Here is a 24155-nt window from a genome sequence, read left to right as displayed (position 1 = left end):
CTTAGAATTTTCGATTTCATTTTCGAGGACATTCAAGTGTTAATCATGAAATCCGCTGAGACCTATATCGTCAATCGCTCGTGGGTTAATGATCAGTTCATGGAGATGATTGAGAGCGTGGGAGCGACCAAAGGCGATTTTATTTGTATTTATAAATACACGTTGTCTTTTTCGTACCTCTTACTAGACGAGAGCCTGGTAAAGGCTAACGGAGAGTATTTGAAATGTTCAGTTGTTTTGTTTTATCTCCAGTCTAATTTCTTCTCATTCTTCCGGTTTGCACTTTAAAAGCCTTTTGAAACTATTTCTGAAGTTCTGATTTCTCCAGCAGTAGATCATGGGATTCCAACATGCATTTAAACTGGCTACTGCATACACTGGGTACATTTGTTTCGGTCCAATCGATGTTGATGTTAGGAAGTTGAGGCACAGGACAACTACCAACGGAATGAAACTGACGAGACATGTCCCCACAACGATGGCCACTGTATAAGCAGCTTTCATCTCGTGTATTCTCGTCGCCAGGTTTCTATGGTTCATGTCATTGATTTGTTGTCGCTGTTTGCTGGCGATTCTGACTACGTAACCGTATGATGCAATGATAATCACGATGGGTACGACTAACATTGTTACCATCAGAAAAAACAGGTACGGCGTAACAAAGTGCTCGGTGCGCGCGTGAGGGTGATGGAAGCACGATGTCAAGCCTTTGTGGTAATCTTTAAACGCTCCTCCTTTACCAGCCGCCCTAAATGCCTCGGGAAGTACATTTAAAGCACAAATTCCCCAAAGCCAAGCCAGCGTGGAAGCAATTATTGTTCGGCGGTTAGTAACAATTGTGTGATATGTCATAGCGAACTTAACAGCGATGAAACGTTCAACGCTGATTAAAGTCAAGTGTAGAATGACGATGCCGATAAGAGTAAGGTTGATTATCGATGCCGGAACGCACAGTTGGTGGGGTAGTACTTTCTTACCGACTAAAAAGGTAGCAATGTGTAATATGAAGGGCACTAACATTGAAATGCCAGCCACTGACAAACTCACCAATATAATATTAGAAGCATTTCGCAAACTTGAAAATTTATGAAACGCCCTAATCACCATCGTATTGCCACAGATTGTGACAATTGTGATAATAACGTATACCGCAACAACCAAGGCTTTCATCTCAGTCGGTAGACCTTTCTCGTTTTCCGGCGGTGGAGGCGGGTGTTGCATGGTCTTGGGGAAAATGCTATTGCGCGAAATAAACTTCTTCCTTGAGCCGAGTAAGGAGATCAAATTAGAAATAGGTGTTATCATGTGCCAGCCTCAGTCTGCAGGATTGACACCTTTTGATGCAGATGGTGAGAACCATCTTAGAGGGTCATCATTCTGCTGTCCTTGGTTAACATTCCTAGATTGGGCTATTAGAAGATAAAATATCAGTCGTCATGCTCCTTTACGACGATCTTTAGGCAGCAAGTTTTAATTTAACGTATAGATAGAGAAACAATTTCACATGAAACATGGCTATGACGTGGGAATTGAATGACGTGAATACAGTATTTACATTTCAAAACAAAAAATTTAATGATGCAAATTATCTACGTTAATTGTGAAAATCATGCACGGGTACGACTGCATGGAGTCGACCTGAAGGGTTCCTTTTCCTTTCTCTTCACTTCGAGAAGAAGAGGTAAAGAAAAGTGTTATCCTTAATATGTCAGGCCAATGACTTTTCTAATCGAAGCGTTATTAGCAGTCACTGTGATGAATTACCATTCAAATTCGCGTCATCGGTAACATTTACTTTTCACCTCGTGAAAGCATTTCAGTTTTTGGTTCCAAAGGTTGCAAAAATATAATTTTCCTCTCGTTATTTTCATAACTCTTATAATTCACAAAAATAAAATTTTTGCACGCTGATCGAAGAGAATCAGTTGCAGCCGCTACGAAGAGCCCAATGATTAGCAGCCTTCCAAAGGAAAGTTTGTCGACTCCATGAAGATTCGTCCTATTTCATACATAAATTTTTGCCCACAAACAAAACAAAAAGAAAAATTATAAAACTGACCAGGGAAAATAGCTCCTTGTTTTTCTTGGTAGCGGAAGACCTGTCTACTCGAATTAAAATTTTAAAAATTAAGTTGAAACAGCTGCTTTCCAAATTTACACGTAAGAAAAGCAATAAATTCTCAGTGTGGAAAATATTGTTTTTTTTTCTAAATTTGCGACAAAGTTCCAATTGATAGCGAACACTTCATATTCGACTGCAATAGGAATATTAAAGATAAGCTGAGCAGCTCTTTGATGGCAAATCTCTAAAAAAATGTCTAACACTCAGAGATAACCCATTAGAGAAAAATTCGTAGCTTATAACGCACTGGTGGTGTGTGACTCAGTAAGCTATAAGTGAACCACAATTACCTGCTTTTAACATGTAGAATAAATATTTTCATTTACAATTGGCCCAGCTGAAATAATCGAAACTGTTATTATTAAACTGTGCTCTGCATTGTCGATTTTCGAATTTTCAAGGTAATGTAGTTGTCATTGGCAACCAGATATTCCTCCCCCATCCTTCCCCCTGTGGCAAGGCGTTCATCTTTAGACGGATAATTTACTGCAAATTCTCACTGGATTTGAACAGACCACTTCCAAACTCACTAAAGATCAAATTTCAAAACTTTCAAACTCATCTCGAATTTAGATATGTTTTTGGGGCCTTGTTTCTTTGGGGAGGAAATGCAATTGTTAGAAGCGGCGAAAAAGATTGGGTTAAAGAACTCACTTCTCTAAAATGGCTGTGCATTCATTTGATAGAAAATTATTCTTTATTCAGTGTTTACACTTATTGGCGTTATTTGGTGGTCAAACTGCATGCAGGTCATTAAATGGACCGATAGTTTAATAGAATACTATAAAAACACATAAAGTTTTCATCCGTGTCGTGTAAAGAGGGTTTCAGTGTGGTTTAACCGTTGGCTGTACTGAACAGCCAAAAAATTTAGCCGTAAGCCATAAAGATTGGCAAGTTTTAAACGCTAGTCGCAAAAAATTTGATCGTTTAAAGAATTCTGATGACAGCAGGGGGAAGATATACTCTGTCAGCCGTAAATTGGCCAAAATTCTAACCGTTGGCCGTGAAAGCCAACACCACATTGAGACCCTCTGTAAATTGCCTAAAGTACTGTCACGACCACATAAGCTCCGCTCTTATTGTTGTTGTTGAAAGTTGATTCGTAACACGATTTTAGTTCAGTTTTATCTTGAAACAGATAGAGGTGTACTAAACGTCTACAGTAAAGAGGAACTCTTAACGTAAGCAGGTGGTGATCTCAAATTGGACAGAACTCTAAAAACATGCAAATGACTGCCTCCGTTGATATCGCTTTTTAGCCTCCTTTGTTAACATGTTTTTCTTTTTTTATATTTTGATGCAGGCTTAGATATCGCTTTCAGTTGGAAAGTTAACAAAGAATTAATAAACCCTTTGAGGGCAGCCTTTCGTCGAAATAACGAATGATTTTTGCGGACGTGCTTCGCTATAGCCGAACGAGCAGATGTGTTTATCCAGTCACTTTCATTAATGGATAATACATTTTATATGATGATTTAAAACTCACGAAAACATTAAAAAAGACTGTCACTTTCGTGTTTGAATCCATGCAAACATTTAAATAACTGTCAACTGACCAGCTTATCATATAATTCACTATAACAATCACAACCTTTTTTCATTGATCTTCTTTATATCGAATGCTGGTTGAAATTGGAAATTACTAGTTTGTGGCCCGGACGAACAGTTTAATACTGGTCATTTGTCCTGCACCACCTCACCTGCTCCGTTTTAAACTCCAAACTAATCAAAGGACCTCAAATCCTAAAAGACATCAGTTTACATTTTAATTTCTTCTTAACACCTTTGGTTGAAAATTAGTAAAAGTCGGTTGTTTACGCCACAAATGAACCGTTCATGAAGTGCCATAATATGCCGATAGAGGTTGGGTCTTAATGATGTCAGGAGGCATGTAAAATTTGCTCATCAATTGGCGGCTGAATGGCTTCGGTCAGATAAATACTCAACATCGACAAACCTTGTGTGGAAGTTAAGAAAGCCATTCTTTGAACCTCTTTTTTGTTAAAAGTCGAGGACATTTACCACTGAGTAATTGAACTTTCTCTTCCGCTGAAAAAAAACGCGGATTCGGGCAGTTTTTTTCTCTTATTTTCAAAGTTCATAGCTGTCTCTCTTGTAATGCTTTGAAAAGTTAGGAAAGCTCGACCCCATAGCCTCGTTTTAATCCTACTCTCATCGAGATACCGCTGGATTACCGGAATGGCGTGTACATCTCCGATAAGAGCTATTTCGTTTTTCCGCTGTAAAGGCAAAAAAGGTTACTCATGAGGGCACTCCATTCAATAACATGTTAGGCAAAGTTTATTAAGTGAGCCTCATACATTTTTAAAACACAGCAACCAACACAATCAATTGTACAGAAAATATATTAAGTCGAAGAAAATCGTTTCACAATGTCAGTATTAATTTTATAAATCGATTGCCAATGCAGTTTGCGCATCACACCTTGCCAATTTGCATAAAAGAGAATTAAACGTACATTGGATTTTTTATTCCTCATGATTTAACTGGTACGCCAACGGGAACATGATTTAGTTAGACGCGAGCGATCCTCCAAGCACATATTACTAATTACAAAAAGTGAATTCTACTGGTTCACCAAGAGGACTATATGAGGGGGGCATTGAGGCCTATTAGAAACCGCAGAACCGCAAAAAAATTCGATCAAAACCGAGAACCGCAGGTAAAATCGTCTAAACCGATAAATTTGCGCATCTCAGTTGTCAAAATCCTAATCGATCTGATCATGACTGTGGTTACAAGTGGAGCAACATAGGTTTCGCGGCTATTCGAGATCAGCAGAGGCGTATAACTGCTGTTCAAATCGAAGAGAAACCGGAACCCGAATATGAAAAACCTGTAACGCACATTGGATACCAAATCTGAATACCCGTCAAAATTTTGACGAAAACCGAAAACCAAATGTTGAAAACGGAAAATCCGCAAAACGCAATGTACAATAAAACCGAAAAACCGAGGTTTTTTAGCACAAAAACCGAAAAACCGATCTAAGAGATAGCCAAAACCGTTAAACCGCAAACCCCATTGGCCCTCCAACATTGATTATGAAATATAAAATAAGAGTTTTAAAAGCTATTTGAACGTAATCCAATTGCACTTTACAAGTTCTTATCTATAAAGACTTTGTTATACTTAAACACGTAAAAAATTTTTTATCGCCTTTCACGACGTTACAAGTTGTAATATGATACATTCCGGTTCCCTGACAACAGCAAAGTTTGTTCTGAGTTCTCGCATGAACTCTTATTAATGTGCTGTACAAAGAAAATCTGTCAAAAATAAGTATGCAAACGTAAAAATAGTCCTTGGACCGAATAAAACCAGGAGATGTCTGTTCCAAAGGTTTATCCTTGCCTTTCAGCAAAGTACACGGAAAAATGAATAAAAAAATTGCTACGCACATCTCAGTATTGTAAGGAAAGCCCTTCTAAATTTTGAATTCCTCCAACCGTAAATAATTGGGTTGAGGCAAGCGTTAAATCCGAGTGCAAAGACAAAAACAAGGTGCTTCGTAACTCTTCGCCCGTGGGTTTTGTGAAATGACCCACCAAAGAAACGAAGATTTGTTACGACTAACAACGGGATAAAACTGATGAGGCACCCTCCCACCACAATGGCCACGGTACGAGCGCCTTTCATTTCTTCCCATGTGGTGGCTGCTCCTTGAATGTTTACTTGATCTTCGATCTCCCGCCTGTGCTTACGAGAAATAAGGTAGATGTATCCGTACGAGCATAGAATGATCAGTATTGGTATGACAAGAACCGAAATCACCCAGAAGATGACATATCCCAAGGCTGCAGGAGGCATTGTTTTCCGCTTTTCTCGAGAGCATGCGGAATGATGGATGCAGAGCATGGTAAAGCTCTTTGAAAATCTTGCCGTCTAATGCGGAGTGTGGTAATACAACTGCAACAGCAATAGCCCAGAGCCAGACGACGAGGGAGGTGAGCATTGTGCGGCGGGTAGTTACAATGCTTTGATATCTCAATGCAAACTTCACGGCGATGAAGCGTTCGACGCTGATAAAAGCGAGATGCACGGTAATCACTGAAATGAGTAGAATGGTTGAAACTCCACTAAATGTACACATGAGACTACGAGCATCAGAATCAGGATTTGTTCCTTTTGGTTTGTGAGCCAAAAGGGAGATGTCCAAAGCAAAAACAACCACTGTTAAACTGTCAGCTGCACACAAACTCATCAGAATGCTGTTGGACGCACTTCTCAGACTTGAAAATTTGTGAAAAGCCATAAACAGGAGCGAGTTTCCGAAAGTGATAGCGATTATTAAGATCACAAGGATGACAATAAATATTTTTGGGATGATAATGTCCGGTGGCTCCTCGCCTGGTGCATTCGGCTTACAGTTGGTTGAATTCATCCTCAATTGGTCGATCCTTATGTCTATTCTAATTTCTCAACTCCGGAGAAGCTCTTCAGTTGATGTCAATTTTGTTTGAATACCGGCTCTTTATAAACCGGACCGATCGCATGTGATCTTGGAAAAAGAGAGTCTATAAATTAATAGCACCAGCCAGCGTTCGAGAATAATCAACTAAAAAACAGCTGAATGACATCTTTATATTTTCGTTCAAATTATTCCTAAAAGCCAATTTGAGTTGAGCAATATGTCAACAGACGTATGCAAATTAGGGGAATATCAATTCGAGCTCATATTATTAAAAACGTTGTGTCGCTTCGACATGTTATGTTCAGGCTTTCTCTTGCCGTAACTTCTCTGTGAGAGAATATTGTTGCGGGTAATCACTAATACAAAGTGAAAAAAGAAAAAAAAAAAAAAGAAAATGAGATTGCATAACTTCTCTTTCTTTGTTCGCTATCCTGACCGGCCCGGATTACTTTTGCATCTCTGTTTCTATTTACCTTTCTTGGCGATGAGAGCGAGCGGGTTTTGAAAAAATTAAAAAAAAAAAGCCTGCGTAGATTTTGTTACACCATAGTGAGTGCTCTACTAGGGTGGAGCGATGCAAACATAATCGTCAAGTAAATATTTTTTACATAGACAGTAAAGACACCTTAGATTTGGCGAGATTCGATAATTCCCTGCTAAAATTATTATCATAAATGAGGGTAGTTGATTCCATGATAAGGTTTAGTTAGCTATTATCGATAGTTTTGCTCGGCCAGGCAGTGTCACTTCACTGAGACTATAAAGTGGACCTATACCTCCGTTGGACTTGCGCCGGCAAAAGGAAAGGAAACTTTAAGACTGAAATATGAATGAAGAACCTGTCCAGTCAGACTCAAAGATAATTTAGAGGTTTATATTTTACATGCTACGATTCAAAACCGGTGCCATGGCCGGCCCATATAGATTGCGCTTGGTAATCCTTTTTTCTGGGATGATTATCACTACAAATGGTCATGCTTTGTTCTAAACTAGCAGTTATCAAATGTTTGAAGTACAAGACGATATAAAGGGTAGCAGGAGAACGAACAAAGTGTTTGTAGAATGGGAGCAGCGCTGAACCTCGTTCCCAGGATCTCTCATCTTCCCGCCCCCTGGAGTGAGAGAAGAGAGACCCTGGTTTAGGCTGGTCACGTGTTTATAGAGCAATAAAATTTCATAGTGACGAGTCGTTTGTTTGCACGTTATTTGCCTCATTTCCTTTGTCATCTTCAAATCGACACTATCGTTGTTCAGGTCGTTATGTTTCATAGCAGCTTTCAAGTCGCTATATCTCGGAGTGGTTATTGTTACCTTAGTTTAAAACCTAAACAAGTCAAGTGTTTAGAGGTGATATATTCGGGCAGAGATGAGCTGCAGAGATGTTTTAGCCGTTTTACCGACGGGATACGGGAACTCTTTGATGTTTCATCTTCCTTCTTCACTCTTCGAGGAGTTAAGTAGTCAACAACCTGTACCTTCCTTGCCATTTCGTCCTGTTGTTATTGTTGTTTCGCCTTTGAACGCCTTTAGTAAAGATCAAATAAGATGGAGCACCGACAGTCGTTGGTTTATTTGTGATGAAATGAACACTGGCACGTCAAATTATGTAAACAAAGGAAAGCAAGCGAGCAAGCACGCGTTATCGCGTGCGCATATTTTTCCTCTTCTGAAGGAAATAGGTAATAGAAAAATAGAGATCGGTTAAACGAGCACAAAAAAAAAATTATAAAATAAACGGAAGTAAAAATTTTCCTGGTTTTGGAATTCGTCTTCCCAAGTATCTCCGACAGCGGCTGGGTCAATCAAAGCATAGTAAGTATGATCAAAGTCCCCTCTATTAACTATGATCAAAGGTAGCTCATCCTGAAAGAAATTTGTCACCTTTCGTAAAAACACTCCCAACTCAGAAGCGGCAAAGAGGTATCTGGAGACGTAACTAAATACAAATCTGGCAAAAAACTATCGAACACACAATTTTTTACCTCTTTTCTCGGCAAAGACTGCATTTGTGTTGGTACTGTAACGAGACTTAGAAAGCAACGGCTTCTACTCTCAGATTCCCTTGCACTCTTAGCCATGGTGCGTGGTACAGATGGTGATATTTCTGTACATTGCTTCACTGTTTGGAAAACTCTGACTTTCACTGGTCACTGTTTTGGGCGTGTGCTTAACACATATTCCCAGTTAACATCAATCGGTTCGAAGCGCTTCACGCGTAGACTGTTTTAATTGCCGACAAGCTACGCTCGCTAGTGGAGACTGAGATTCCCACTTATCTGCCCCTCCGTTCAAACTGCTAATTTGTTATCTGCTAATATCTAGAAGACATGTGACCAGCTTAGAGCAGGGTCTCTCTTCTCTCACTCTAAGGGGTAGAAAATGTGAGAAACCCTGGCAACGAGGTTGAGCAGTGTTATTTTTGCGCTGATTTAAAGAGTAGACAAGCTCAGTGAACTTTTTAAATTAAAAAAATTTATATCAGGCTCTAAAAGTTACTAGTGCTGGGTACCCGGCCCTTGTGGTAGCTATCCGTGTGGTAAGTACCATTTTAGTAGCTACCCTTTTGGTAGGTATTCTAGTTGTAGCTAACCTTTTGGATTCAAATCGTGAAGTTTTTTCAATTACAGATTCCCTTTTGCCCGAGAAGTCAAGATTTGTTGCAATAACATTCTAATTAAATTTTTATTGTACTGTCGTCTAAGAACCTTCCCGTGCATTTCAGGTGATGGTCTTCACTTTCGAAGAACTTTGGTTTTTTTAAGTTAAATAAAAATTAAATATCCCTTTTACAGCATTCTAAAGTTTAAGGTAATGCAGCTCAGACTTTTAATAGATGACTTAAAATTTGGTAAGTGAAAATTCAATTTAAGTCGGGAAGGCAAACAAATTTGGCTACTACACTATGTTATTCATTTTAATAACAAAGACTTGTTCTTGAATTTCAGTGAAAAGCAATTACTGCTTAAGTTAAGTTGGAACAGAGACAACTGAGCTATCTCTCATGCAATTGGTTATATCATTTTAAAGAAGAGCTTGAAGACAGCAGGAACTACAATTTTAAAGAATTTAACGACCAATGTAAGCGAACTACAACAATGTGCCGTGTTATAGAACATGCAACTCACGAGCATTAGTCACTAATATTCGTGAGTTCCATGTTTTATAACACGGCATAACCTACGAAGTGAATGTTTTTATGACTTTTCAGTCTTACGGCGATAAAAGAAATCGAAAAACTCCTTTCTTAGAGCCCTGTTTGTAGCGCCGTAGATAAAAGGATTTATTGCTGAACTGAGACAAAGAAAATAAGTAAAAACCAATTCTCCTTGACGAGGGAAGCGTGGATTAGTCATATTAAAACTTAGCTGGTCACAGATGACCACTGGGATCCAACATGTGACATACCCGAGTAAAACAGCAAAAACTGTTTTTGTGATTTTTACTTCTTTAATTTTTGAGGTGATTGAGCGTGATCGCGCATGACTGTTGTCTTGGCGGGAAGAGATGGCAACTTGAAACATATTACTTCTTATCACTTTGAATACTCGGTAATAACTTAAGGAAATTACGATCATAGGGATCGCGACATTGATAACCAAAAACAATGTTCCAATCATCTGGGCCGTGCTTTGTTGAATGAAAGTCGTGAAGCACATTGCTCTTCTAGGGTCGAGTGTTATTATTGCAAATCCCGTGGGATAAGGAATAGATGTCAGAATTAGGATAATCGTTCCTTTCACAGAAATCATTATCTTAGTTGCTCTTCGGCTGAAAATTTTGCCATACAGGTCTTGATGAGCGACACAGATAAAACGATTGATGGCAGTTAAAGCCATTATGTGTAATGAAAATCCTGTCAAGGCGGGAGCAATGATCCCTTGAACCTGACAAGGAAAGTTTTTAACATCTACTGGGTTTACCTCTACGATCCATTTTCCTTTGATAAGGACAATAGTTGCTACTGTGAGGGGAAGACAAGCCGTTAGCATATCTGCCGCTGCTAGCGTAAGAATCAGTAGATTTGTGGCGGTGCGAAGGGTAGGATTCCGGGTCATAGTCAGACACACGATAAAGTTTCCTCCAAATGCGATCGTGGTGATTAGTAACATGATCCCTGACTCAACAGCCACAAGATACTTTGGTCTGGATGAGAGTTCCTTGAAATATTTGGGTGCCAACCACCAATATGTGTCGTATAGGATGTCCGAGTTTACTGAGTAATTATCAGCTCTTTTCATGTTCATCAGGCTTTTTTCGACTGATAAAGTCTTTTTCTTAAATTTACGAATCTTGTACTTCGGACACAAAAAATACCGCAAACCATCTAGTCGAAGTCGAGATAAATCTGCCTTTTACCCAGTAATAAGATGCGATTGAACAAGTTTTAATTAAATTAAGAAGCTTGACACATGAATGGCAAGCTGTTTATTTCTTTCACTTCCACTGAACCATCTGTCTCTGAAAAAGGTCAGTTTGCTTACCTTTAATTATCTTTCTTTTCGCATCTTTGTTTTATAATTGCTCACCGCAATATTCTTAAGTCAAATTATAAGTTTTTATTCGAGATACTCATACCCTAGAAAAATCTGTTATATTTAAAATTACAAATATCCATACCAACTTTTTTAAAGGTGCATGGAGTTTATTTTTTTCCTCGTTATGTGATAAATATTATCTCTCGCCGATAGAATAAAACTCTCATGTCTCCTCAGCCCTCTTGCAGAGCGTTAAAGAATAAAGAGGCAAACTGCATGAGAGATAAATGAATGAAGGCTGAAAGTTTCCAAAGAAACTGTGGTGTTGCGTCGGTGGGGGTAACAAGATAATTGGTTATATCACCTAAGTTGAAATTGTAAATTGGCCACCGTAACGAATAAAAAAACTGGCGTTTCGAGCGTTAGCCCTTCGTCATATAGATAGTCTCCATTTTATTTTTTCTCGAAGATTTTTGCTCCAACAAGCTACTCTAAAATTCGAGATGAAATAAAGTTTATGTTATGTTATGTTATATTCGTCAGAGCGAATGGAGGAATCGTGGGTTGTATGTGCTTTTATATGCAGAAAGGGGAGCTACACCATTGGTGGGAACATAGCAACGAAAAAAACACGAATAAATTAGTGGAATGAAAAGCGTTCGTTGATACCTGTGGGATTAAGAGTGCCGATTTGAAAGATTCACTTTTGTTCAAGAGTTTTGCGGCTTTCCGTGTTAGCTAAATGTAAGGAAAGACCGCAGACTGCCATATGTTGTTTAGAATGATCAGGTAAATTAAAGTGTCTAGCGACTGGTTTAGATGCGTCCTTTTCATTCCTTTCCACGTCACGAAGGTGTTCTCGGAATCGGTCACCTAGTCGTCTTCCTGTTTTTCCGATGTATAACTTTTTGCAATAAGTGCAAGTTATGCAATAGATAACATTGGCGGTGGTGCACTTGAAGTGATCGGTGATCTTAATGGATCGCTTCGGTGCCGATAATTTCTGAGCGTTGTGAATGAACGGACAAGTTTTGCATCGTGCGCGAGCGCATTTAAAAGTGTCGGGTTGGTCATTACTTTGGAATGAAATGCTGACCAAAAAATTTCCTATGTTTTTGCGCGTTTGAATGAACTAAGTGGAGGTTGCGAAAAGATATTGCCAGTCTCTGGATCGTTTTGAAGTAATTTGAAGTTTTTAAGAATAATGGATTTAACTGAGTGGTTGTGAGGGTGAAACGCGAGAGTGAATGGAATGCGGTCGGAAGTTTCATTCTGTGACGTCTGTAGTGCTGACTGTCGATCAATAAGTTGGGCGCGGTGGTGACCCGCTTGAGCAACAGAAACAGGGTAACCACGGTTTTCGAAAACCTGGCCCATTGACTCTGATTTGTGGGAAAATCAGAGTCATCACTATATAAACGACGAAGTCTTAGAAAAGGAGAAAAGGGGATGGAATTCTTAACATGAGATGGATGCGAAGATGAATACAACAAGTAACTATGTGAGTCTGCGGGTTTGTAATACACACTAGTGGATAAACCGTTGCCTTCAATTGAAACTTTGATATCTAAAAAGGATAAAGAATTGTCGGAAATTTCCCGACACCAGAGGATGACATATCCCAAGGCTGCAGAAGGCATTGGTTTCCGCTTTTCTCGTGAGCATGGGGAACATGGATGCAGAGAATGGTAAAGCTCTTTGAAAATCTTGCCGTCTAATGCGGAGTGTGGTAATACAACCGCAACAGCAATAGCCCAGAGCCAGACAACGAGGGAGGTGACCATTGTGTGGCGGGTAGTTACAATGCTTTGATATCTCAAGGCAAACTTCACGGCGATGAAGCGTTCGACACTTCACGGCGATGAAGCGTTCGACGCTGATAACAGCGAGATGCACGTTAATCACTGAAATAAGTAGAATGGTTGAAACTCCACTAAATGTACACATGAGACTACGAGCATCACAATCAGGATTTGTTCCTTTTGGTTTATGAGCCAAAAGGGAGATGTCCAAGGCAAAAATAACCACTGTTAAAGTGTCGGCTGCACAAAAACTCATCAGAATGCTGTTGGACGCAATTCTCAGACTTGAAAATTTGTGAAAAGCCATGAACAGAAGCGAGTTGCCGAAAGTGATAGCGATTATTAAGATCACAAGGATGACAATAACTATTTTTTTGATGATGATGTCCGGTGGCTCCTCGTCTGATGCACTCGGCTTACAGTTGGTCCAACTCATCCTCAATTGGTCGATTCTTATGTCTATTCTAATTTCTCAACTCCGGAGAAGCTCTTCAGTTGATGTCAATTTCGTTTGAATACCGCCTCTTTTTAAACCGGACCGATCGCATGTGATCTTGGAAAAAGAGAGTCTATTTAACAATTATTCCACGAGCGCGTGTTGGATATGAGATGATAGATAGCTAACGAGGCGCGTAGCGCCGAGTTGGCTTCAGTCATCTCATATCCAACAAGCGCGAGTGGAATAATTGTTTTATTAAAAACGTTAAATTAAATTATTAAGTTTTATTAAATTTTTAGCTCCCTTTTAATTTTAGCTGACACTTACGCTTACCATATTTGTAGATCATGGTATATTGGCTGATATACCATAATGACTAAGCCAATAAAAAGTCTTGAATTGCATTATCCAATGAGCTAGTTTTTAATAAAGATTAATAGCCCTAGCCGGCGTTCGAGAATAATCAACTAAAAAACAGCTGAATGACATCTTTATTTTTACGTTAAAATTATTCCTAAAAGCCAATTTGAGTTGAGCAATATGTCAACAGACGTATGCAAATTAGGGGAATATCAATTCGAGCTCATATTATTAAAAACATTGTGTCGCTTCGGAAAAAGTTTATGTTCAGGCTTTCTCTAGCCATAATTTCTCTGTGGGAGAATATTGTTGTGGGTAATCACTGATACAAAGTAAAAAAAAAAAAGAAAAAGAAAATGAGATTGCATAATTTCTCTTTCTTTGTTCGCTAACCTGTTCGCTAACCTTTGTTCGCTAACCTTTGTTCGCTAACCTTTGTTCGCTAACCTTTGTTCGCTAACCTGACCGGCCCGGATTACTCTTGCATCCCTGTTTCTATCTACCGTTCTTGGCGATGAGAGTGAGCGGGTTTTGAAAAAAATTTTAAAAAGCCTGCGTAGATTTTTTTTACACCATAGTGAGTGCTCTACTTTGGTGGAGCGATGCAAACATAATCGTGAGGTAAATATTTTTTACATAGACACCAAAGTCACCTTAGATTTAGCGAGATTCGGTATCATAAATGAGGGTAGTTGATTCCATGATAAGGTTTGGTCAGCCATTATCTATAGTTTTGCTCGGCCAGGCAGTGTCACTTCACTGAAACTATATAGTGGACCTATACATTAGTGGACCTGCGCCGGCGAAAGGAAAGGAAACGTTAACACTGAAATATGAATGAAGAACCTGTCCAGTCAGACTCAAAGATAATTTAAAGGTTTATCAAGTTACATGTTACGATTAAAAACTGGTGCCATGGCCGGGCCATATAGATTGCACTTGGTAACCCTTTTTTCTGGGATGATTATCACTGCAAATCATCATGCTTTTTTTAGTAGAATGAGAGCGGAGCAGAACCTCGTTCCCTGGATATCTCATCTTCCCGCCTTCTGGAGCGAGAGAAGAGAGACCCAGGTTTAGACTTGTCACGTGTTTACAGAGCAATAAAATTTCATAGGGACGAGTCGTTTGTTTCCACGTTATTTGCCTCATTTCCTTTGTCATCTTCAAATCGACACTATCGTTGTTCAGGTCGTTATGTTTCATAGCAGCTTTCAAGTCGCTATATCTCGGAGTGGTTATTTTAACCTCAGTTTAAAACCTAAACAAGTCAAGTGTTTAGAGGTGATATATTCGGGCAGAGATGTTGTAGCCGTTTTACAGACGGGATACGGGAACTCTTTGATGCTTCATCTTCCTTCTTCACTCTTCGAGAAGTTAAGCAGTCAACAACCTGTACCTTCCTTGCCATTTCGTCCTGTTGTTATTGTTGTTTCGCCTTTGAACGCCTTTAGTAAAGATCAAATAAGATGGAGCACCGGCAGACGTAGGTTTATTTGTGATGAAATGAACACTGGCACGTCAAATTATGTAAACAAAGGAAAGGAAGCGAGCAAGCACACGCTATCGCGTGCGCATATTTTTCCTCTTCTGAAGGAAATAGGTAATAGAAAAAGAATGACCGGTTAAACGAGCACAAAAAAAAAAAAAAAAACCTATGTACGAATTTTCCTGGTTTTGGAATTCGTCTTCCCAAGTATCTCCGACAGCGGCTGGGTTAATCAAAGCATAGTTAGTATGATCAAAGGTAGCTCATCCTGAAAGAAATTTGTCACCTTTCGTAAAAATACTCGCAACTCAGAGGCGGCAAAGAGGTATCTCTAGACGTAACTAAATACAAATCTGGCAAAAAACTATCGAACATACAGTTGTTTACCTCTTTTCTCGGCAAAGACTGCATTTGTGTTGGTACTGTAACGAAACTGAGACCGCAACGGCTTCTACTCTCAGATTCCCTTGCACTCTTAGCCAAGGTGCGTGGCACAGATGGTGATGTTTCTGTACATTGCTTCACTGTTTCGAAAACACTGACTTTCACTGATCACCGTTTTGAAGGTAATAAAAAATTTCCAGCGCCTTTCGGAAGGCCTACATGATAGATATGGCAAAAATTTATCTTATCTGAACGGCCGGCCATAGATGTCCTCAACAGCGGCGAGCAATGCGCGATTTCGTTTTAATAAATGTTTTTTGAGCAAGATACGTCTCCAACTGATTTAGAAAGCCTGCAACAACTGATATTTACGGTAGTGGAAGATTAAATGATCTTTTCGGGCGTGTGCTGAACACATATTCCCAGTTAACATTATTCGGTTCGAAGCGCTTCACGCGTAGACTGTTTTAATTGCCGACAAGCTACGCTCGCTAGTGGAGACTGAAATTCCCACTTATCTGCCCCTCCGCTCAAACCGCTAATTTGTTATCTGCTAATATCTAGAAGACATGTGACCAGCTTAGAGCTGGGTCTCTCTTCTCTCGCTCTATGGGTAGAGAATATGAGAAACTCTGGGAACGAGGTTGAGCGGTGCTATTTTTGTGCTGAGTTAAAGAGTAGACAAGCTCAGTGAACTTTCTAAATTAAAAGAATTTTATATCAGGCTCTAAGAGTTATTAGAACATAGCTAGCAGAGTCGCGCAATCAAATTCATTATACGTAAGCGTGCTCAAAATCCCGATAGTGCACGCTGATAGCGTCAGCAAATCCGACTTTGCCAGAAATTTTTTTTTCGCGCGAGCGGCCATTGCTAGTGCGGGGAAAAATAATACATTTCGCGACAATAATGGATACAAACAGAAACTCGGCCTGCTAGTCCGAAAACGAAGACAATGTTTCGACCTTTTCCAATGGGCTAGAGTTCTTAAATGAGGCAGAAAAAGAGAAAAACAAAGGAAAAGGAGACTCGGCATCAGCGCCGTCACGATTCGCTTCAACTGATATTGTTGTCCGTTTTTCGCGTCGCATTTGATGCACAATTCCACCGGCTATGTTCTAAAACAATTGGTTCATGCTTTCAGCTGTGCACTATCGAGTTATGGAGCACGTGGGAAGTTTGGAGAGCACTCAAGAAGCTAGAGTTGCCCTCGGCTATCGCCTCGGGCAACTCTTACGCTTCTTTCGTGCTCTCCAAACTTCCCGCGTGCTCCATAACTCGATAGTGCACGCTAAAGCATGAACCAATTGTTAACTACTGCTGGGTACCCGGCCCTTGTGGTAGCTATCCGTGTGGTAAGTACAACTTTAGTAGGTACCCTTTTGGTAGGTATCCTAGTTGTAGCTAACCTTTTGGATTCAAATCGTGAAGTTTTTTCAATTACAGATTCCCTTTTGCCCGAGAAGTCAAGATTTGTTGCAATAATAACATTCTAATTAAATTTTTATTGTACTGTCGTCTAAGAACCTTCCCGTGCATTTCAGGTGATGGTCTTCACTTTCGAAGAACTTTGGTTTTTTTAAGTTAAATAAAAATTAAATATCCTTTTTACAGCATTTTAAAGTTTAAGATAATCCAGATCAGACTTTTAATAGATGACTTAAAATTTGGTAAGTGAAAATTTAATTTAAGTCGGGAAGGCAAACAAATTTGGCTACTACACTATGTTATTCATTTTAATAACAAAGACTTGTTCTTGAATTTCAGTGAAAAGCAATTACTGCTTAAGTTAAGTTGGAACAGAGACAACTCAGCTATCTCTCATGCAGTTTGTCTGTTTATTCTTTAACGCTCCGCAAAATGCCTGAGGAGACATGAAAGTTTTATTCTATCGGCGAGAGATAATATTTATCACATCACGAGGAAAAAAATAAACTCCATGCACCTTTAAAAAAAGTTGGTATGGATATTTGTAATTTTACATATAACAGATTTTTCTAAAGTATGAGCATCTCCAATAAAAACCTATTATTTGACTTAAGAGTATTGCGGTTAGCAATCATGAAACAAAGATGCAAAAACAAAGATTATTAAAGGTACCAACTGACCTGTTTGAGAGACAGATGGTGCAGTGGAAGTGAAAGAAAATGAACAGCTTGTCATTCATGTGTCGTAGGCTTGTTAATTTAATTAAAACTTGTTCAATCGCATCTTATTACAGGAAAAGAAGGCTGATTTATCTCGACTTCGACTGGAAGGTTTGTTATATTATTTGTGTCCGAAGCACAAGGTTCTTCCGGAGTCACTTTAAGAAAAAGGTTTTATCCGTCGAGAAAACCTGATCAATATGGAAAGAGCTGATAATTACTCGGTAAACTCGTACATTTTATACGACACATACTGGTGGTTGGCACCCAAATATTTCAAGGAACTCTCATCCAGACCAAAATATCTTGTTGCTGTTGAGTCAGGGATCATGTTACTAATCACCACGATCGCATTTGGAGGAAACTTTCTCGTGTGTCTAATTATGACTCGGAATCCCACCCTGCGCACCGCCGCAAATCTATTGATTCTTACGCTAGCAGCAGCAGATATGCTAACAGCTTGCCTTCCGCTCACAGTAGCAACCATTGTCCTTGTCAAAGGAAAATGGATCGTAGAGGTAAACCCAGTAGATGTTAAAAACTTTCCTTGTCAGGTTCAAGGGATCATTGCTCCCGCCTTGACAGGATTTTCATTACACATAATGGCTTTAACTGCGGTCAATCGTTTTATCTGTGTCGCTCATCAAGACCTGTATGGCAAAATTTCAAGTTTAACCGAACAGCGACTAAGATAATGATTTTGGTGGAAGGAACGATTATTCTAAGTCTGACATCTATCCTTCACTGCCCAGGATTCGTAAGAATAACACTCGACCCTAGAAGAGCAATGTGCTTCACGACTTTCATTCAACACGGACCAGATGATTGGAACATTGTTTTTGATTATCAACGTCGCGATCCCTATGATCGTAATTTCCCTGAGTTATTACCGAATATTCAAAGTGATAAGAAGTAATATGTTTCAAGTTGCTATCTCTTCCCGCCAAGACAACAGTCATGCGCCATGAAGCTCAATCGCTTCAAAACTTAAAGAAGTAAAAATCACAAAAACAGTTTTTGTGGTTTTACTCGGGTATGTCACATGTTGGATCCCATTGGTCATCTGTGACCAACTTAGCTTTAATATGACAAATCCACGCTTCCCTTGTCAAGGGGAATTGGTTTTTACTTATTTTCTTTGCCTCACCTCCGCCAATAATTCTTTTATTTACGGCGCTACAGACAGGGCTCTAAGAAAGGAATTTTGGGATTTATTTTATCGCTTTAAGATTAAAAAGTCATTAAAAACATTTTTTTAAGATACGACTTAATAGGTTATGACTTCTACTAGTGCACAGTGTCATAATTCGTTTACATTGATCTTCAGAGTTTTTGAAATTGTATTTCCTGATGTGTTCTAGCCCTTCTTTAAAATAAAGAAATAGATAAGCCTGGTGTCTCTAAATTTTCATACGGTTAAAATTACGCTTTGCTGGAGTTAACTCATCAGGAGGCCTTAATATTTTGCATATATGTTCTCCAGGAGCGTCTTTCGCAAATGTTTGGATGGCACATAGCTGGGAAGTATAGGCTCTGGAATTATTACGGTTATTTATGTGGTAAAGTAACATCAAATAAACGATAACTGATCTAATGAACCATTCACACTTACACTGTACTAGTGCTGATACTGAAACATGCATTGTAAACATTGTGGAATGGCTTTAAAAAAGCGCGCAATATGATTGGCTAATACATTCGATCTGTTAACCCGTGAGTTGTAAGCTGACATCAGTTTTTTATGCTTTTTTTTTAAAACGAAACGAAAAATGTTCGAAAATCTCCGGCAATGTTGAAAACTAAATGATTAGCGTCCAGCGTGCAACCGTCGAGTTGTGGATGCACTTTGCAGGTTTGCCAAGCTCTCAAAAAGCTAGAATCTCACTTAGCTTACGCCTCGTGCGTTTCTCTCGTTTATTTCGTGCTTAGCAACATCCCAAGCACATCCATAACTTGATGGTTGCACGCTGCATATTAACAATTTCTAAATTTCAAAATGTTCGAGACAAAGCTATGTCCAAACAACTGTCCATTATTTTATACGAAGAAGTCATGCTTGTAGTATACATTTCGATTTTGAAATTGTCGCGAATACCGCGTAGAAAAACTTGAGGGAGTATCGTTTTGTGCATCTGTGATGTTTTATTCTTAATTGGTGCAAATGTGAACTGTTTGTGGGGGCTGAAATTTCTACTGGAAACCAATGCCCACGATGTTTCTATTCGAGTAGTAGAACAAAAACAGCAAAGTACACAGTAGGTTTCTTAAATTTTTTTTACTTGCTGAGATGGAGCAACATATCAAATGCATATTGTTGATTTCATAAACACCTTCACACCTTAAAGAGTAATTTTCAGCGCTCAAAGAGTGCCGGCAAAACAAAAAAAATCAAACGAAAGCCTACCCCAACCCTATTTACTTTCGACTCAAGGTATCAATTTTTTCCGCGTTCAATTTTCTTTTCAGCTGAAAGTATCCGTCTTAAAATATCCTCACAAATTAAAATTAGCCAACTTTTCATACTACAGGGAAGTTTTTGAAAAGATCCAAAAATATCATTATGACACTCAAGAGAATGTTGCGATTTGAAATATTTAGTAAAGGTAACACTGAGCATATCATTTGTATTTAACTTCCACTGGCACCTAACTGTCTTATTAAACTAGAATAAAATAGTGGTGAGTGTTTTGCCGCAGTTTTTCTTCGGCTGCTTAATTACAGCGATATCTCTTGGCGCCAAGCATATGTGCTATTTATGCGTCAATTAAAACTTTGCAAAATAACAATGTCACGTTTTCGAAAAACCAAAAAAATTTGTTCTCGTTGTAGTATTCAATGTCATGGCCAGACACCTGATGCAACACTGTGCCAGCGCGACTGAAAAGATCTGAAGAGGATTTTAACGGTTCATGCAAAATTTTCCCAGAATTGTTTTGTTTTGTGCTCCTGTGGAATACAAGACAGACAAAATATAATTTTATTTCATTTCAAACTCTGACAGGAGCCCATTGGGCTCCTGACTCCGATCAGTAGGAGAATGACAATGGGATATTACTGGAGGAAATCGGCTAATAATATCAAAGAGTATTTGTGATATGTCGAAGAAGAGATTTTCAGTAATAATTTAGCAGGTGTTGTGCATGAAAACAATTCTGTCGCGTATCTATTAGCAAAAGCTACTAGATTTTCACATATTAAATTGTTCCATTTGTATTTGAGGCTGATTTTATATAAATCACTTGAACCACCTTGAGAAACACAAATTTAACGTTTTGCAGCTGCTTCCTTTGAGTATTTTTTTGTAACGACCAAGTAATTTTGACTCTTTTTAAATTTAAACAACTCATTACAAAACCAAGCCAAAATAATGAAAAAAAGGGGAGCATTTAAAAGAAGCAAAAGCTGATAACTGAGTTTAAGAGGATTGGCCTCAGTGTAGAAGAAGGACACAAACCGACAGGCAAGTTGTGATTTACTATTCCTTGTGTATGTTGTCTATCACAACAACCGGGCGTAGAAAATATGAGACATTTGAGGTGTGTAGTGGTTCGTGATGCTTTCTCTGGGCTATTTCTTTTGGTGATTGTCTGTGATGCATTGTGTTGACCAGTGCTACAATTTGCTGTTGTGAAATGGCTTTTTACTTCTCTATCTCTTACCATTCCTCTTTTTCTCCTTGTTTGGAACGGTGTTGTTGTAGACTACTTTTTGATTTCCATTTCCCTCGGTGCTATGCTTATGTTGTCGCATGTAAATGGTTTTTTCGCCGTCATATGTTCTCAGTATGTATAGACATCACATACTACCCTATGCTATACCACTGACCGAAAACCTATTTTTGTAGTTTTAATGAAACGAGGAAAGATTCATTGATTTGCAAGCCTACAGGTTTAAAACATCTTTCAAAACTATTGTAACGATGCTTGAGTTTTTCCCTCATTGAACAATACGCTAACATGCAAATCGTTTATCTTCAAATAACCAACAAGTCAATGGCTACATCTTTGGGATAATCGAGTCTTTCGCAACATTCAAAACATCTCAAAGACTTTAATTTAAGGAGAGATTATACTGCAAAAGTTTCCGAAATTGTTCTGTTATCGTAATCTCGCTGTTTCACTCTTTGAGCAAGTTAAGTTGACACGAGTTATGTCTTCTGCCAGCGATAGAAGTTAAGCATTTTTTATGTTGTCAATGTTAATGTTAATTTTTTTGCCAGGTTCAACACAGATGTGTAAATATGTCACTCTTCTTCATGGTCATACAAGCTTTCTCTCAAGTATGTTTCGGTGAGCAACCTTTCACTTATGAGAGGAATATTACACTTTAAACCTACTATGATTTTAAATCGTTACTTTACTTTATTCCTTGGTATCGATAGTGCTACAACGTGTATAGAAATGTAAACCATCCTCACCCACAATTGCAGATTAAACTTAGATTAAACTTTCGATTAAAATCTATAAAAAATTCACTTTGCTCTTTCTCCTTAAACAGGAATTCTCAGGGTCTCTCATGAAATTTATGGTAACAATGGAACAATGACAAGCCCAAACTTTCCAGGAGTGTATCCGCCCTATTTAAATATTCTTTGGAACATATCAACAGAGAGAGGAAATCAGATAAAACTCAATTTCACCTCATTTCACCTGCAATCCTCTAAAGAATGTGGATTTGACTTTGTTTTGGTCCAGGATGGCCCCTTGCCATCCAGCGATGCCATCGTGCGCATTTGTGGTGAGAAAAGATCAGACAAGATTGTGTTTTCAACAGGTCCCCATTTACAGATCTATTTGAACACTGATGGCCACTTAGAATTTTCAGGATTTCAAGTTTTCTACGATACAGTTAGTAAGTACATATCTCAGAAATCTACAGGAACAAAACGTTTCTGTTTTTAGAGGTGGGCGGATGAAGAATAGAAAAAAAATTAAGAGTTGAGAATGGATTCCGAGTTGTGTGGATTACCTTCAATCTTTTCTAAATGATGATTTTTATGGATATCTGAGTGTAAGCAGCACTGATCGAATGGTGAGGTCGGATACGAACATTCTCCCTATCTCTCGACAGTTACATTCTCATATCTCAAATTATTCATGAAATTGAGGGCTTGAACCCCTAGGAGCACCAGAGTACAGGTCCAGCGCCCTTCACCACCTGGCCACACCACCTCCAAAGTTTGTGGAATGAGCGAGTTATTTAGTATCAGCTGTACAAGAAATGTGTTAAGGTCCTGCCCCATTTGTATTATTTCTCCTTTTCAGCTCTCAATCACAGTTTTGTCGAAGAGATAAAAAGGTGGATATCGCAGCCGTGTCCGGGTAAGTTCGGTAAAAGGATTTGGTAAACGTTGTAATCGCCTCATCAAGTGACAGAAAATTCGACCTTTCGACCACTGGTAGTATCCAAATAACGCTGATTATGTTTATCTCTACCTATTTCTTGGTTTCAAAGCAGCACTAATAATTATTGCTAAAACACAGCTTCAAGGTTTTGTGTTAAGTGAGGCCGGACACCGCGGAATCAAAGACGAGACACACACGAAGAGACATATTTGTGTAGATGCATAATACTGATGTACTTACCTGCTGTTACCCCGACAATGATTCGTCATCTTATTCTGAATTGATGCTTAACAAACCTAAATATTTACATGGATATACCCTAACCCTTGACCCTAACTTCCACGAAGGAGAGCATGACCGACATTCTTTATAGGAAGAGATATCCAATTGATCACCTCTTTTGACATTAAGTGGGTATTTTCCAGGCATCGATTGCGATGAGGCAACACTCTAACTATTTTACATTTGGATCCGCAGGGCTAAGGAATCACTATAAAAAGTGTAAATGTGTTAGAGTTGAAAGCGACATGGAGTTGTTATATCTCAGGGTGGATTGCTCAGATTTGAAGCTGTCTTCTGTCTCTGACGTAAACCACTCTAGTATCACCATACTGCTGTACGTTCACTTGTTATTTGCGGTGTGTCTACATATGTTTTTAAATGAGCCAGTTTTAATCGGTGTAGCTGAAAAAAATCGCTACCAAAAAAAAAGTATAGCTGGCATTTCGGCATAGGGCAATTCACGGTGACAAGTTAGCATTTGGCTGGAGTCTGTAGTCTTTTAAGGAGAGTCAATTTATCAAAATTTGTCTTTGTCGAGATGTCAACCTTTTGAAAGGCTTAGAACTGATGATACTTAAAAAAAAACTAACATATGTTTATTTTCCCGTTCCACTGACATTTTTGCCTCTGTTTTACATCTTCTTTTAAGGGACATGAGCGGCAACGAAATACGAAGGATTCAAAATGCTGACTTTGCTGGTCTCGAAGAACTCGGAATTTTGTGAGAAAACTATTTTTCAATATGTGTGACTATTTAATTAGTCATCGATATTTATTTTCGGGGCATGATCTCCTGTTATTAGACATAACGGTTCATGAATCTTAAAATTTAATTTCGCGTCAAAAGTTGTAGCACGAAGCGGCACGAACCAAA

At 38.8% G+C, this 24155-nt stretch overlaps 4 protein-coding genes and 1 pseudogene across 10 annotated transcripts in view; 2 read left to right on the top strand and 3 right to left on the bottom strand.

Moving 5' to 3' along the window:
- Nucleotides 1-109: 109 nt before the first annotated feature.
- LOC111329522 (adenosine receptor A2b-like) lies at nt 110-2326 on the bottom strand. Its single transcript, XM_022934247.2, has 2 exons — nt 2060-2326; nt 110-1409 (listed from the first exon to the last, which is right to left on the bottom strand). Exon 2 carries the CDS (start codon nt 1303-1305, stop codon nt 265-267), a length of 1041 nt encoding a protein of 346 aa, XP_022789982.2. The 5' UTR covers nt 1306-1409; nt 2060-2326; the 3' UTR covers nt 110-264.
- A 474-nt stretch (nt 2327-2800) lies between these two features.
- Nucleotides 2801-6762, bottom strand: LOC111329559 (alpha-1A adrenergic receptor). The gene is given in 2 exon segments (XM_088752628.1): nt 2801-5986; nt 5988-6762. Coding segments are annotated over 2 exon segments (990 nt in total). The 5' UTR covers nt 6531-6762; the 3' UTR covers nt 2801-5539.
- A 2243-nt stretch (nt 6763-9005) lies between these two features.
- Nucleotides 9006-24155, top strand: part of LOC111329513 (uncharacterized) — a 30859-nt gene continuing 15709 nt past the window's right edge. For 3 of the 7 annotated variants that reach the window (XM_088752482.1, XM_022934237.2, XM_022934236.2), the window contains exons 1-6: nt 20849-21190; nt 21874-21943; nt 22152-22505; nt 22919-22975; nt 23477-23615; nt 23931-24002. In XM_088752482.1, coding sequence (XP_088608608.1) covers nt 21143-21190; nt 21874-21943; nt 22152-22505; nt 22919-22975; nt 23477-23615; nt 23931-24002 — 740 coding nt within the window. In that variant the 5' untranslated portion in view covers nt 20849-21142. Of the gene's footprint in view, nt 9097-20848; nt 21191-21873; nt 21944-22151; nt 22506-22918; nt 22976-23476; nt 23616-23930; nt 24003-24155 lie in introns of those variants that run through there. The other 4 variants (XM_088752481.1, XM_022934233.2, XM_022934232.2 and 1 more) reach the window with 4 other exon arrangements.
- Nucleotides 9224-10904, bottom strand: LOC111329560 (melatonin receptor type 1B-like). The gene has a single exon (XM_022934291.2). The coding sequence runs from the start codon at nt 10802-10804 to the stop codon at nt 9755-9757; it is 1050 nt and encodes a 349-aa protein (XP_022790026.2). The 5' UTR covers nt 10805-10904; the 3' UTR covers nt 9224-9754.
- LOC111329561 (melatonin receptor type 1B-A-like) lies at nt 17668-19064 on the top strand (annotated as a pseudogene).

This window comes from Stylophora pistillata, chromosome 3 (genome assembly GCF_964205215.1).
Source record: "Stylophora pistillata chromosome 3, jaStyPist1.2, whole genome shotgun sequence".
Taxonomy (NCBI): Eukaryota; Metazoa; Cnidaria; class Anthozoa; order Scleractinia; family Pocilloporidae; genus Stylophora; species Stylophora pistillata.
This window is presented reverse-complemented; position numbering and strand designations above follow the sequence as displayed.